This window comes from Mus caroli, chromosome 9 (genome assembly GCF_900094665.2).
Source record: "Mus caroli chromosome 9, CAROLI_EIJ_v1.1, whole genome shotgun sequence".
Taxonomy (NCBI): Eukaryota; Metazoa; Chordata; class Mammalia; order Rodentia; family Muridae; genus Mus; species Mus caroli.
Genome location: NC_034578.1, coordinates 105,036,015 through 105,050,810, shown reverse-complemented (window position 1 = coordinate 105,050,810; position 14,796 = coordinate 105,036,015). Strand labels below are relative to the sequence as shown.

The 14,796-nt window shown below is 42.0% G+C and overlaps 1 protein-coding gene across 3 annotated transcripts in view; it reads left to right on the top strand.

Annotated features, from left to right (window-relative positions):
- Positions 1–7,186: 7,186 nt before the first annotated feature.
- The window catches only part of LOC110301892 (F-box/WD repeat-containing protein 15-like), a 36,719-nt gene continuing 29,109 nt past the window's right edge, over positions 7,187–14,796 (top strand). For 2 of the 3 annotated variants that reach the window (XM_021172598.1, XM_021172597.1), the window contains exons 1-4: positions 7,215–7,304; positions 8,078–8,115; positions 8,310–8,473; positions 9,720–9,838. In XM_021172598.1, the coding sequence (XP_021028257.1) occupies positions 7,215–7,304; positions 8,078–8,115; positions 8,310–8,473; positions 9,720–9,838 (411 nt within the window). Of the gene's footprint in view, positions 7,305–8,077; positions 8,116–8,309; positions 8,474–9,719; positions 9,839–14,796 lie in introns of all 3 variants that reach the window. The other variant, XM_021172596.1, reaches the window with a different exon arrangement.

The following is a 14,796-nucleotide window of genomic DNA, read 5'->3' as shown; positions in this document are numbered from 1 at the left end:
CTACATAAACAGGACCCAACTTTAGTTGTATACAGCAAACCCACTTCAGGGACAAACACAGACACTACCTCAGAGTAAAAGGCTGGAAAACAATCTTCCAAGCCCATGGTCCCAAGAAACAATCTGGAGTAGCCATTCTAATATCAAGTAAAACCAACTTTCAACCCAAAATAATCAAAAAAGACAAAGAGGGGCACTTGATACTCATCAAAGGTAAAATCTACCAAGATGAACTCTGAATTCTGAACATCTATGCTCCAAATGCAAAGGCATCCCCATTCATTAAAGAAACTATAGTATAGCTCAAAGCACACATTGCACCACACAAAATAATCTCTCCTCTAGGGACAGATCCTGGAAACAAACTAAACTGGGACACAGTGAAACTAACAGAAGTTATGAAAGAAATGGTTTTAACAGATATCAATAGAACGTTTTATCCTAAAATAAAAGGATATAACTTCTTCTCAGCACCTCCTGGTACCTTCTCCAAAACTGACCATATAATTGGTCACAAAACATACCTCAACAGATACAAAAAATATTAAAATAATCCTGTGCATCCTATCAAATCACCATGGGCTAAGGCTGATCTTCAATAACAACATAAATAATAGAAAGCCCACATACACATGGAAGCTGCACAATACTCAATGATAACTTGGTTCAAGGAAGAAATAAAAAAAATTAAAGACTTTTTAGAGTTTAATGAAAATGAAGACACAACATACCCAAAATCTATGGGACATGAAATCAGTCCTAAGAGGAAATTCATTGTTCTGAGTGCTTCCAAAAAGAAAATTGAGAGCATATACAAGCAGTTTGACAGAACACCTGAAAGTTCTAGAACAGAAGGAAGCAAATTTACCCAAGAGGAGTAGACAGCAGGAAATAATCAAACTCAGGGAAATCAACCAAGTGGTAACAAAAAGACCTATACAAAGAATCAACCAAACCAGGAGCTGGATCTTTGAGAAAATCAAGAAGATAACTAAACCCTTAGCCAACCTAACTAGAGGGCACAGGGACAGTATCCAAATCAACAAAATCAGAAATGAAAAGGGAGACATAACAACAGAATCTGAGGAAATCGAATATATCATCAGATCCTTCTACAAAAGGCTATACTCAACAAAACTGNAAAACCTGGACGAAATGGACAAATTTCTAGACAGATACCAGGTACCAAAGTTAAATCAGGATCAAGTTAACGGTCTAAACAGTCCCATATCCCCCAAAGAAATAGAAGCAGTCATTAATAGTCTCCCAACCAAAAAAAGTCCAGGACCAAATGAGTTTAGTGCAGAGTTCTATCAGACCTTCAAAGAAGACCTAATTCCAATTCTCCTCAAACTATTCCACAAAATAGAAACAGAAGGTACTCTATCCATTTCATTCTATGAAGCCACAATTACGCTGATACCTAAACCACATAAAGACCCAACAATGTTAGAGAACTTCAGACTAATTTTTCTTATCAATATTCGATGCAAAAATACTCAAGAACCGAATCCAAGAACACATCAAAACGACCATCCATCATGATCAAGTAGGCTTCATCACAGTGATGCAGGGATGATTTTATATATGGAAATTCATCAACGTAATCCACTATATAAACAAACTCAAAGACAAAAACCACATGATCATCTCGTTAGATGCTGAGAAAGCATTTGAAAAAAATCCATCACCCATTCGTGATGAAAGTCTTGGAAAAATCAGGAATTCAAGGCCCATACCTAACCATAATAAAAGCAATATATAGCAAACCAGTAGCCAACATCAAACTAAATGGAGAGAAACTTGAAGCAATACCATTAAACTCAGGAACTAGAGAAGGCTGCCCACTTTCTCCCTACCTATTCAATATAGTACTTGAAGTCCTAACCAGAGCAATTAGACAACAAAAGGAGATCAAAGGGATAGAAATTGGAAAGGAAGAAGTCAAAACATCTCTATTTGCAGATGTATGATAGAATATATAAGTGATCCTAAAAATTTCACCAGAGAACTCCTAAACCTGATAAACAGCTTCAGTGAAGTAGTTGGATATAAAATTAACTCAAACAAATCAGTGGCCTTTCTCTACACAAAGGATAAACAGGCTGAGAAAAAAATTAGGGAAACAACACCCTTCACAATAGTCACAAATAATATAAAATACCTCAGTGTGACTCTAAGTAAGGAAGTGAAAGAGCTGTATGGTAAGAACTTCAAGTATCTAAAGAAATGGAAGAAGATCTCAGAAGATGATCTCTGATGCTCATGGATTGGCAGGATTAATATAGTAAAAATGGCTATCTTGCTGAAATATCTACAGATTCAATGCAATCCCCATCAAAATTCCAACTCAATTCTTCACAGAGTTAGAAAGGGCAATTTGGAAATTCTTCTGGAATAACAAAAAGCTAGGATATCAAAACTATTCTCAATAGTAAAAGAACCTCTGGTGGAATCACTATCCCTGACCTGAAGTTGTACTCCAGAGCAATTGTGATAAAAAACTGCATGGTACTGGTACAGTGACAGACAGGTAGATAAATGGAATAGAATTGAAGATCCAGAAATGAACCCACACACCTATGCTCACTTGATCTTTGACAAAGGAGCTAAAACCATCAGTGGAAAAAAAGACATTTTCAACAAATGTGCTGGCTCAACTGGTGGCTGTCATTTAGGAGAATGCGAATTTATCTATTCTTATCTCCTTATCAAAGCTTAAGTCTAAGTGGATCCAGGAACTCCACATAAAACCAGAGACACTGAAGCTTATAGAGGAGAAAGTAGGGAAAAGCCTCGAACATATGGGCACAGGGGAAAAAAATTCCTGAACAGAACAGCAAAGGCTTGTGCTGTAAGATCAAGAGTCAACAAATGAGACCTCAAATTGCAAAGCTTCTGTAAGGCAAAGGACACTGTCAATAAGACAAAAAGGCCACCAACAGGTTGGGAAAAGATCTTTACCAATCCTAAATTTGATAGGAGACTAATATCCAATAAATATAAAGAACTCAAGAAATTGGATTCTAGAAAACCTAATAACTGTATTAAAAAATGGGTTTCAGAGTTAAACAGAATTATCAACTGAGGAATACTGAACGGCTGAAAAGCACCTGAAAAAATGTTCAATATACTTAATCATCAGGGAAATACAAATCAAAACAACCCTGAGATTTCACCTCACAGCGGTCAGAATGGCTAAGATCAAAACCTCAGGTGACAGCAGATGCTGGTGAGGATGTGGAGAAAGAGGAACACTTCTCCATTGCTGGTGGGATTGTAAGCTATTACAACCACTCTGGAAATTAGTTTGGGTTCAGTTTGGAAAATTGGACATAGTACTACCAGAATATCCATCAATACCACTCTTGGGCAAATACCCAGAAGATGTTCCAACTTTTAATAAGCATACATGCTCCACTATATTCATAGCACCCGTATTTATAATAGCCAGAAGCTGAAAAGAACCCAGATGTCCCTCAACAGAGGAATAGATACAGAAAATGTGGTACATTTATACAATAGAGTACTACTCAGCTATTAAATACAACGAATTTATGAACTTCTTAGGCCAATTGATGGATCTGGAGTATTTCATCCTGAGTGAAGTAACCCAATTACAAAGGAACACACATGATATGCACTCACTGATAAGTGGATATTAGCCCAGAAACTTAGAATACCCAAGATACAATATGCAAAACTCATGAATATCATGAAGAAGGAAGACCTTCTTAGAAGGGGGAACAAAATACCCATGGAAGGAGTTACAGACACAAAGTTTGGAGCTGAGACTGAAAGAAGGACCATCCAGAGACTGCCCCACCTGGGGATCCATCCCATAAACAACCATCAAACCCAGACACTATTGAATAGACCAACAAGATTTTACTGACAGGACCCTGATATAGCTGTCTCCTGTGAGTCTATGCCAATGCCTGGCAAATCCAGAAGTGGATACTCACAGTCATCTATTGGATGGAACACAGGGTCCATAATGAAGGAGCTAGAGAAAGTACCCATGGAGCTGAAGGGGTCTGCAGCCCTATAGGAGAAGCAACAATATGAACTAACCAGTACCCCCACAGCTTGTCTCTCTAATTGCACATGTATCAGAGGATGGTCTAGTCAGCCTTCAGTGAAACGAGAGGTCCTTGGTATTGTGAAGATCATATGCCCCAGTACAGGGTAATGCCAGGGCCAGGAAGTGGGAGTGGGTGGGTTTGGGAGCAGGGGGAGGGTATAGGAGATATTCAGACAGGAAACTAGGAAAGGAGATAGCATTTGAAATGTAAATGAAGAAAATATGTGACAAAAATAAATCTAAAAAAAGAAAGAAAATTGTCAAATTGAAGACTTAGATATGTAGCAAGACTCTCAATGTTTTTCATCGTGAATACATCATGTGATATTGTGAAGACTGGAGCTTATGCACTCAAAGATTTATTGATATAAAATATAAGTCCTGAATGACTATCTTTTTCTTGATCAAATGGCATGAATTATCTTTACAAAGATTTGTAACACATTAAAAAAAAAAGAAAAAAGAAAAAAAAGAAATCAGTTTACAATAGAGAGGCCCTAATGGCAGAAGGGTTCCCTATGTAGCTTGTTATGGGGACACTGAGTTCCAGCAAGGACTCAGGTCCTCTGCCTCCCAATTTCTGCCCTTCCATCACCACCTTCCACATCACGAGGGGCCAGTGTGGAACTTACAGCTTCTGCTCTCTTCCCTTCCCCTTCTCCTCATCTTCCAAGAACCCTGTGTGAAGTGGATCACCCAGCAGGCCTGGCCTCTGGGCATGGAGAGCCAGCAGGTCATCCTGGGTCCTGGGAGCCAGGAAGCCTGCAGCCAATTCTTGCTATGGCAGAAAGCATGGCCTTGCACAGAAATCTTGCTAGACACCTATGGGTTGGTGTGAGAGGGAGCATAGTAGGTGCTCAGGTTGTTGCACCATTTGCCCTTCCTGGTGCTTTCCAGCCTGCTCGGTATTGCAGAGCTGACCTCAATATCAGGAAGACTTTCCTACCCTGAAGCTTACAGAAAAATTGAAAGTCTGGCCAGGGCTGAAGAGATGACTCGGCTGTCAAGAGCACTGGCTGTAGACCAGGCTGGCCTCAAAGTCAGAGATGCACCTGCCTCTGCATCCTGAGTGTTGAAATTTAATGGTGTGTGCCTGGCTTCCTGCCTATTTTTAACTGTATAAATACTTAGGTTTAATGAAATCATATGTGCTATTATTTCCATTTGCCTTACGTCATGACCCACAGTGGGCTGGGCCCTACCACATCAATCACTAATTAAGGAAGCACCCTACAGGATTGCCTACAGTCTAATCACTTAGAGACATTTTCTCCATCCAGATTCCCTTCTCTCAGATGACTCTTGCTTGTGTCACATTGATATAAATCTAGGCAGGACAAGGTCTAATGTGGTTACAGTCAGATGGTGTTCCTGGCTGCAGTCATCCTCAGAGCCTTCTGTATTCTGTCCACTGCCTGGGCTGCAGGATCTGAGATTCTCCTTCATCCTTCTTCCTCCATCTCTGTAAGGGTGACTTGAGCCTTTGCTGTCTCTTTATGGAACCTCACAGTAGCCAAATGTCTTACTGGAAGTTGAAGATTGTGATGGGATTGTGATTGCATAAAATCCTCAGTGAATTCTAGGCCAGTCTGGATCATTAACCATTGTAAAAATAATCATCTTCATCATGAATGGAAAATATCCATTGTTTAGGTGTCTGGGGTAGCAAAGCCTCTTGTCTGTTCTATGGAGTTACAACAGCTCTGCATTTGAACATCTAAATCAGTCACCCAGAGAAAGAAGCCAGGCCCATCCTCTGGCTCAGCAAACATACAAACAGAAAGGTCAAAGCCAGGCATTGCGGCACACATCTTTCATCCCAGCACTTGGGAGGCAGAGGCAGACAGATCTCTAAGTTTGAGACCTAGACTATATATCAAGATCCAGGCTGGTCAGTCAGGTCTAGAGAGGGAGACCCTGTCTCAAAACTAAATAAAGAAGAGAACATGGAAAAGAGATGAAGAAAACTGAGAAAGTGAAGCACAGCAAGGACTCTGGCTCCTCTCAGGGCCTGTACTGTGGCCTGTAGTCCCCTCTGCAGGCTGCTTTTGGTTTTGCTGGCCACTTAAGAGTCTAACCTGAAACTCTGTGGCAGAAATGCCAGTGGTGGAGTCTGCAGTCATAAAGGCCGTTTTCATTTGGAACCAGAAGAGACCTGAGTTGAAAAACTGTGGCTGTGTGCATATATACATATATATCCATTTTGTATGTGTGTATGTGAAAGTATGTATACAAGCATATGTCCATGGTGTATGTGTGTGTGCACTCTATCATAGTGCTGGGTTCCTTGAGTTGTTGTTTTAAAGGACAAAGAATCACGGTTTCAAGGGTCTAGGGCATAAGCTCTTCCTGTGGATGCACAGGAGAAGGTAATTTTAGAATGAAAATACGTTCCGATTTCTAGTTATTAATATAATCAGCATGAATAAAAGCAGCATGATCCTTTTACTCCTTTTTGAAACAAAGTCCCATTCTTTACCCTAGACTGGTCTGGAATTCATGTGCAGTACATGTAAAAGTATATGCAGGAGTGCACATGCCTGTGTATGTGCAGAGACCAGCAAGAAACATCAGGTGTCCTCTTTGACCGCCACTTTCTACTAGAAAGCTAAGCACACAAGCACATGATCTTAGAGGCTGTGCAGGCACAGAGAGGTGGGCCCTGCTGATCTAACTCAGATCTCAAGGTAGACATGAACATGGAAACCAGATTCCCTACACCAGAAATTTGGAGAAACCTAATGGACTTCACATAAGCAATTGAACCTGTTGAAAATTAGTGTGTTACTCAGGATTTTCTAGAAGGTTCTGAGAAGTACATCATCAATCAGGGCTGCCCCAGATCATGTGCTTTTGGTCTCCAGAGTGCCAGGAAGGGGTTGTTGAGCTCATCTACGCAATGAAAATCACTGTGGAGTGAGTTTAGGTGTGAGCGCTCTCAGCTGAGTGCATCTGGTTCCAGTGAGAGGGGGCAGGGGGACAGGCTGAGAGTCTACACAGGTGCAGCTTGCTCCAACCAAAGCCTGATGACCTGTGGTTGGCAATCCTGTGAAATCTTTGGCCAAGCCTTTAAAATCAGAGCAAGCTTGGGATGAGAAAGAAGAGTTGGTGTGGACTTAGGCCACATAAGATGGAGACCAATTTACCTAGTTTGCCGATGATGGAAATCTTCTCCTATCTGGATGCCTACAGTTTGCTTCAGGTTGCCCAAGTGAACAAGGTAAAAGCTCCTTGGCTGAACTCCTCCATTCGGTGCATTCTACATGAGGCCCCTTTGACCTTTCCCATTCAGTCTTGGAGTCTTGGCTACCCCAGTGACACACTCTCACACCCTGGCTTCCTTCCTTCCTTCCTTCCTTCCTTCCTTCCTTCCTTCCTTCCTTCCTTCCTTCCCTCCCTCCTTAAAATTAACTTATTCAGACCTGTCTACTAAGCTCTGACACATTAGTGTCTCAGGGACTAAGCCGCTTCTCTTGACCAACAGGACCTCCATCCTTCAGAATAGCAAACGGGTATATCTAAGGTTCATGGATTGGTATTATCCACTCTGAAGACCTCAAATATGGTTCATTGAGGTAGGAGTGGTGACACAGGTCGGTAATTAAAGCACTTTTGAGGTGGAAGCAAGATGATCAGGAGCTTGGGTCAAACTCAACCACAAGAATTTAAAAGCGGTCAAGGCGACTAGACAACCTATCTCAGAACAGTAACAGTGATAACAAAATTCTGCTAAATGAATGGAACAGGCTGCCCTGCAGAGATGTGTTGCTAATATGTGACATCCTTGATATTCCTTGTCAGATCTTTGAGCCTGGCCCTCCTTCCTCTGAGCCCTCACAAGGTGACTTGTCTTTGCTGGGGTAGGGCTACCCAGGCTGGCTCAGCCTGCAGAGCTAGGACTGTTTGATTAACCTGTGTAGGCCCTGCCCAGAACAAATTGAGAGCAGGAGAGGGAGGCAGTTGTTGGTTTAAGGATTCTTTTCTCTTCCATAGAACTGGAATGAACTTGCAAGCAGTGATGTCCTGTGGAGGTAAGGAGAGGGGCAGGGTGGGATGGGAAGAGGGGACAAGATGGGGCTGAGAGGGAAGAAGAGGCCTTCTGATTCTGGGCCTGGACCTCTGCTGCGTGAGGATGGTTAGTGAATAAAAGTTTGCTCACTGTAACCATGGCTCTAAGGTGAGGTGACTGGGGTCAGCCTAATGAGAATGCAACTGTGCATTGCAGGAAGTTGTGTCAGAAGAGATGGTTTTTCTGTGACATGGTCACCCTACAGCTCCACGGCAAAGAGACATGGAAGCAGTTCTTCATTTACCGAACATGGCAAGAACACGCCAAGACCCGGGCAAAGCCAGAAGATTTCACTTACAAGGAAATTCCTGTGGAGTTTGGTATGAGCTTGGGTACTCTAGAAGAGATACCCACTTGGTTTTTCCCAGTCTGTGCAGTCCTACATTCTCATTTGATAAGAGGAAGGGTATTGCAGTTTAATGGGATGGTCCTGCTGTGCTAGTCTAGTTACAGAACCAATCTGTGATCTGCCGAGTGGTTTCTCAACATCTTTTTTTTTTTTTTTTTTTTAAAAGATTTATTTATTATATGTAAGTACACTGTAGCTGCCTTCAGACACTCCAGAAGAGGGCGCCAGATCTCGTTACGGATGGTTGTGAGCCACCATGTGGTTGCTGGGATTTGAACTCTGGACCTTCAGAAGAGCAGTCGGGTGCTCTTACCCACTGAGCCATCTCACCAGCCCTCTCAACATCTTAAAACCAAATCTATTGTCCCCTTTACCTGAAGGCTTCATACCCTTCCCAGAGTTTAGAGAGAATTTACTGGGGAAATTACCAAATAGTCTTTAGTATTTAACTTTTTCAAAAAACTCCCTCAGAACAGTTTTCTGATGGAGAGATGCTTTGAAATTTTTTACATTTATTATTTTTAGTGTCTGTGTATGTGAGGTGTGTACATGGCACAGTGTTCGTGTGTCAGAAGACAATTTTATGGATCCATTCTCCTGAAGGCATGAATTTTATCTTTTGTGTTTCTTTTGAGATAAGGTCTAACCATATAGATGTGGCAAGCCTGGAACTTGATCTGTAGCCTAGCCTGGCCTCAAATTCAAGATCTGCTTCTTGCCTACATGAGACTTGTACATCTCTGTACCTGATTTCCCCTCCGCACCCCACCTCTCTCTCTCTCTTCCTCCCTGCTCTCTGTCTGTCTGTCTCTTTGTCTCCTTCTTCCTCTCTTTCTTAGACTGGATCTCATGTACCACATGCTGATCTCAAACCCTTCATGTAATAAAAACCAATGACCTTGAACTTTGGATCCTTCTGCCTCCAAATGAGTACCAGTTTATGGTTTATAGGCCTCCAAGAACAGAACTGAGCACTCTGCCCAGGAGTTACAGCCCCAGGCCCCAGTACCCATTTTATATCTATAGAAACAGACTAAAGAATGAATGTATTTGAGTCAATGACCAGCCTGCAGTGTGCTTGGCTGCCTCTCTCTTCATCCTTTCCACAGCTGTTATCTAAGACTTCTTCATGGCAGAGGGAAGGGAAACATACCTCCTTCAGTCAGAGTTGTCCCTCAACTGTTTTGTGTCCACATATTGTTGGGGTTTCCTTGCAGAATTTCGGGCTTATGCATATTATATCTCAAAACATGGCTTAACAAGAAATGGACAAGGGAAGTCTGCTGTCTGTATGGTGACTTCCATGAACAGGATTTCTACCTGGGATATTCACGAGGTGAGTCTGGGTGACAAGTAGCAAAAGTTACCCTCCTTTGAATTCTAATTTCATGTTTTTGTTGTTGCTGATGATAAGACAGGATTCCCCTGTACAGACCTAGCTGTCCCGGAAGTCCCCATACAGATCCACTTACCTTGGTTTCCCATGTGCTTGGATTAAAGTTTTGCAACACCACACCTGATTTTTCCCTCTTCCTGCTTTTTTTTTCTATTTTTAGAATGAATTATTTTGTATGTATGAGTGTTTTCTGTGCATATATGTATGTGTAATCCATCTCTACTGCCTGTAGAGGTCACTAGAGGGTGCCAGGTCCCTTATAAACTGTAGTTGCAGATGATTGTAAGCTGTTGGCACTGGGCCTGTGGGCACTGAACTCAGGTCCTCTGCTAAGCCACCTGTGCAGGGCCTGTCAGTGTTTCAAAGTTTTCATCATAGAGTTTGTTCTCATACAAGGTCGGGTTTACTCCTAGGTATTCTTTTTTTGAGATATAGTTTTGATTATATATATGTGTGTGCCTGTGTTAGTTTATGGTTGGTGCTGGCTGGCAGAGGCCAGAGGCTGTGAGATAATGTGTAGGCTTTGAAAACCCAACTAGGGTCCTCTGCAAGAGCATTAATTGCTCTGTACTGCTGAACCATCAGGGTTTGTTTGTTGTTGTTTTTCTGCTTTGGAACAGGGTTTCACTTTGTAAGAGCCTTGAGGGAAACTTACTCTGTAGACCAGGCTGGCCTCGAATTCTGAGATCTGCTAACTTGGCCTGCTGTAATCAAAAGAGCACACCATGCCCAGCAGGCCCCTTCAGGGTGGTGGTCCAGGCTGATGTCAATGGGAAGGCTTCCCTCATCCTTCTTCACTTTGTTTAGTACTGCATGGGAAGGGCACTGATTTTTTTTTCCATGTTATTTCTGTAGCCTGCCAATTTGCTGGGAGTTTATCAGTTCTCAGGGTTTTCCAGAGGAGTCATAGGGTCTCAAAGTAGAGGCTCATAGTGTCTGCAAATGGAGAAACTCTGGCTTCTCTTTCCTATTGGCTTCCCTTTTGTTTGTTTCTCTTGTTTTATTGTTCTAGCTAAAACAATACCACAATAACTGTGAGTAGAAAATGTGGATATACTTGCCTTGTTCCTGATTTTTCTGGAAATGTTTTCATCTTTTTTCATGCTATTTGTTGTGGGTACAGCAAAGAAACTGTCGACTTTACTGCTCAATGACATGATAAAGTTTTTTTTATTATACATATGAGAAAATGACAAGAGACACCTAGAAGAGTCTAGGGTAGACAGAGAAAGAAGTAGACTGTGTTGTGTTCTTAAAAAGACTTGGATATATTTTATAGAGCAAAGTATAGTGAGGTGGAAGGTGTGCCTCAGCGGGCAGGCCCATGCTGAGGCATCCCTTCCCCTGAGGTAGGAGGGGAACAATGTGTATAGTGCAGAATAGAATTTATGTAGGTTCTGTGAAGCAGAGTTGAGAAAGGAGTAGAGAAAGGGAAAGCTGGAGAGGGAGAAATGGAAAACGGGAGAGAGGGGAGGAGAGGGAGGTCAGCAAAAAGTGGAGAGGGAGAGGGAAGGCAGAAGGAGAAAGAGGGAAAATGGGTTAAGGACAGAAAAGAATCAGACAGAAGGGACAGAGAGCGAGGAGGGGTCAAACAGCCCCGTTTATAGCAAGCCAGGCCTACCTGGTTGTTACCCAGTAACTGTTGGCTGGAGCTCTAAAGAAATGCTAACATGCCTCCATTTTGGGTTAATTTTAGAAAGGAGAAGTTAGAAAGAGGCAAAGGTGAATCAGGAATAGGGTCATTGTGATCTTTAGTTGCTTCCTGCTGACTTTGGGGCCACATGTCTGGAAAAACTAAGAAAATGGGGATGGGGTGTTGGTCTAGTCTTAGGAGAGTCTCTTGTTTCCTTGCTGTGCAGGATCTGTGGTACCATCTGTGGGTAGGAAGGAGCAGGTCCAGTAGAAGCATCCGTGTCTGTGAGAGCAGGCACTGACACATCTGTGGGTTGCTTCTCTGGAGCTGTCCTGGAGGTAGATTTTGAGTAAACACCTGGACATAGCAAGGTGCTGGAACACTTATGTATATTTGAAGAAGAGAATAAAGTCAAGTGCTTTTTAGAGAAAAAGAAATGTTCTCAGGTATACATTGGAAACCCTTAGGTATTGGTGGTTTGGGTGAGAGGAGTCCCAATCCCAGGTGTACTCGATAGTTTTGTGTCAACTTGACACAAGCTGGTTTTATCACAGAAAAAGGAGCTTCAGTTGAGGAAGTGCCTCCATGAGATCCAGCTGTAAAGCATTTTCTCAATTAGTGATCAAGGGGGAAAGGCCCCTTGTGGGTGGGACCATCCCTGGGCTGGTAGTCTTGGCTTCTATGAGAGAGCAGACTGAGTAATCCAGTAAAGAACATCCCTCCATGGCCTCCTCAGCTCCTGCTTCCTGACCTGCCTGAGTTCCAGTCCTGACATCCTTTGGTGATCAACAGCAATGTGGAAAGTTTAAACTGAATAAACCCTTTTCCTTCCCAACTTGCTTCTTAGTCATGATGTTTGTGCAGGGTTAGAAACCCTGACTAAGACACCAGGTAATAGGAGAGGAATCCCAGCCCCTGGAATAGTTAACAGGTAGGAACTTAGGCTATTGATTGGCAGGTGTACTTATCTAGATGGAGTCTGTGTGGTCCATGAGAGGTGGAACTGACTGGGTATACTGGAGCTTTTAAGTTTACAAATAGATTAATCTGTTAACAGCATTGACACTCTTTAAGATGAGATTAAGGAAGACAAAAACCGTTTGTGGATCAGAAGGAGCAACAGGGGATATTTTCTTCTATCTGAGAGACCGAATATATATACATATATATATATATATATATACACACACATATATATTTATACACACATACATAAACACACACATACACACACATATATAATAAGTATGTATGTACATATATAACATATATATCATAAATATATAATTGGCAGCATGAGAAATATTTTAACTTTTCATTTAAAAGACAAATTAAAAGAAACTTTAAAATTTGACCATGTGAATATGATGGTTGATTATATAGTTTACTATGAGAAACACATTAATTCTATAGTTAAGAGTGATTGAGAATATAATCCATTGTGTAAATATACCACATTTTCTGTATCCATTTCTCTGTTGAGGGACATCTGGGCTGTGGAGCATGTGTCCTTCTTACATGTTGGAGCATTTTCTGGATATACACCCAGGAGTGGTATAGCTGGGTCCTCAGGTGGTACTATGTCCAATTTTCTGAAAAACCACCAGACTGATTTCCAGAGTGGTTGTTCCAGCTTGTAATCCCACCAGTAATGGAGGAGTGTCCCTCTTTCTCCACATACTCACCAGCACTACTGTCACCTGAGTTTTTGATCTTAGCCAATCTGATTGGTGTGAGGTGGAATCTCAAGGTCATTTTGATTTGAATTTCCCTATGACTAAGAATGTTGATCAGTTCTTTAGGTGTTTCTGAGCCCTTCCAGATTCCTCAGTTGAGAATTCTCTATTTAGCTCTGTTCCCCCCTTTTTTAAAATTAAGTACTTTCTTCATTCACATTTCTAGTGCTATCCCAAATGTCCCTCACACCCTCCCCACCCACTCCCACTTCCCGGCCCTGTTGTTCCCCTACACTGAGGCATAAAGTCTGCACGACCAATGGGCCTCCCTTTCCACTGATGGCCGACCAGGCCATCCTTTGATACATATGCAGCTAGAGACACGCGCTCGGGGGGCACTGGTTAGTTCATATTGTTGTTCCACTCATAGGGTTGCAGATCCCCTCAGCTCCTTGGGTACTCTCTCTATCTCCTCTATTGGGGGCCCTGTGATCCATCCAATAGCTGACTGTGAGCATCCACTTCTGTGTTTGCCAGGCCCCATGTTCCCCATTTTTAAATAGGGTTACTTGGTTCTTTGGAGTCTGTTTGAGTTTTTGTATATATTGCATATTAGCCCTCTATTGGATCTATGATTAGTAATGATGTTTTCTCAATCTGTTGGTTGCCAGTTTATGCTATTTTTAAAGCATTTTATTAGATATTTTCTTCATTTACATTTCAAATGCTATCCCCCAAAGCCCCCTATACTCTCTCCTCGCCCTGCTCCCCACCCTACCCTCTCCAGCTTCATGGCTCTGGTATTACCCTGTACTGGGGCATATGATCTTCACAATACCAAGGGCCTCTCTTCTCACTGATGGCCAACTAGGCAATCCTCTGCTACATATGCAACTAGAGACACAGCTCTGGGGGGTACTGGTTAGTTCATATTGTTTTTCCTCCTATAGGGTTAAAGACCCCTTTAGTTCCTTAGGTACTTTCTCTAGCTTCTCCATTAGGGGCCCTGTGTTCCATCCAATAGATAACTGTGAGCATCCACTTCTGATTTTGCTAGGCATTGGCATAGCCTCATAAGAGAGAGCTATGTCAGGGTCCTGTCAGCAAAATCTTTCTGGCATATGCAATAGTGTCTGGGTTTGATGGTTGTATATGGGATGGATCCCTGGGTGGGGCAGTCTCTGTATGGTCTTCCATCTCAGCTCTGAACTTTGTCTCTGTAATTCCCTCCATGGGTACTTTGTTCCCCATTCTAAGAAGGAGAGAAGTATCCACACTTTGGTCTTCCTTCTTCTTGAGTTTCATGTGTTTTGCAAATTGTATCTTGAATAGTCTAAGTTTCTGGTCTAATATCAGCTTATCAGTGAGTGTATATCATGTGTGTTCTTTTGTGATTGGGTTACCTAACTCAGGATGTTATATGCCAGATGCATCCAATTGCCTAAGAATTTCATGAATTCATTGTTTTTAATTGTTGAGTAGTATTCCATTGTGTAAAATGTGTACCACATTTTCTGTATCTATTCCTCTGTTGAGGGACATCTTGGTTCTTTCAAGCTTCTGGCTATTATAAATAAGGCTGCGATGAA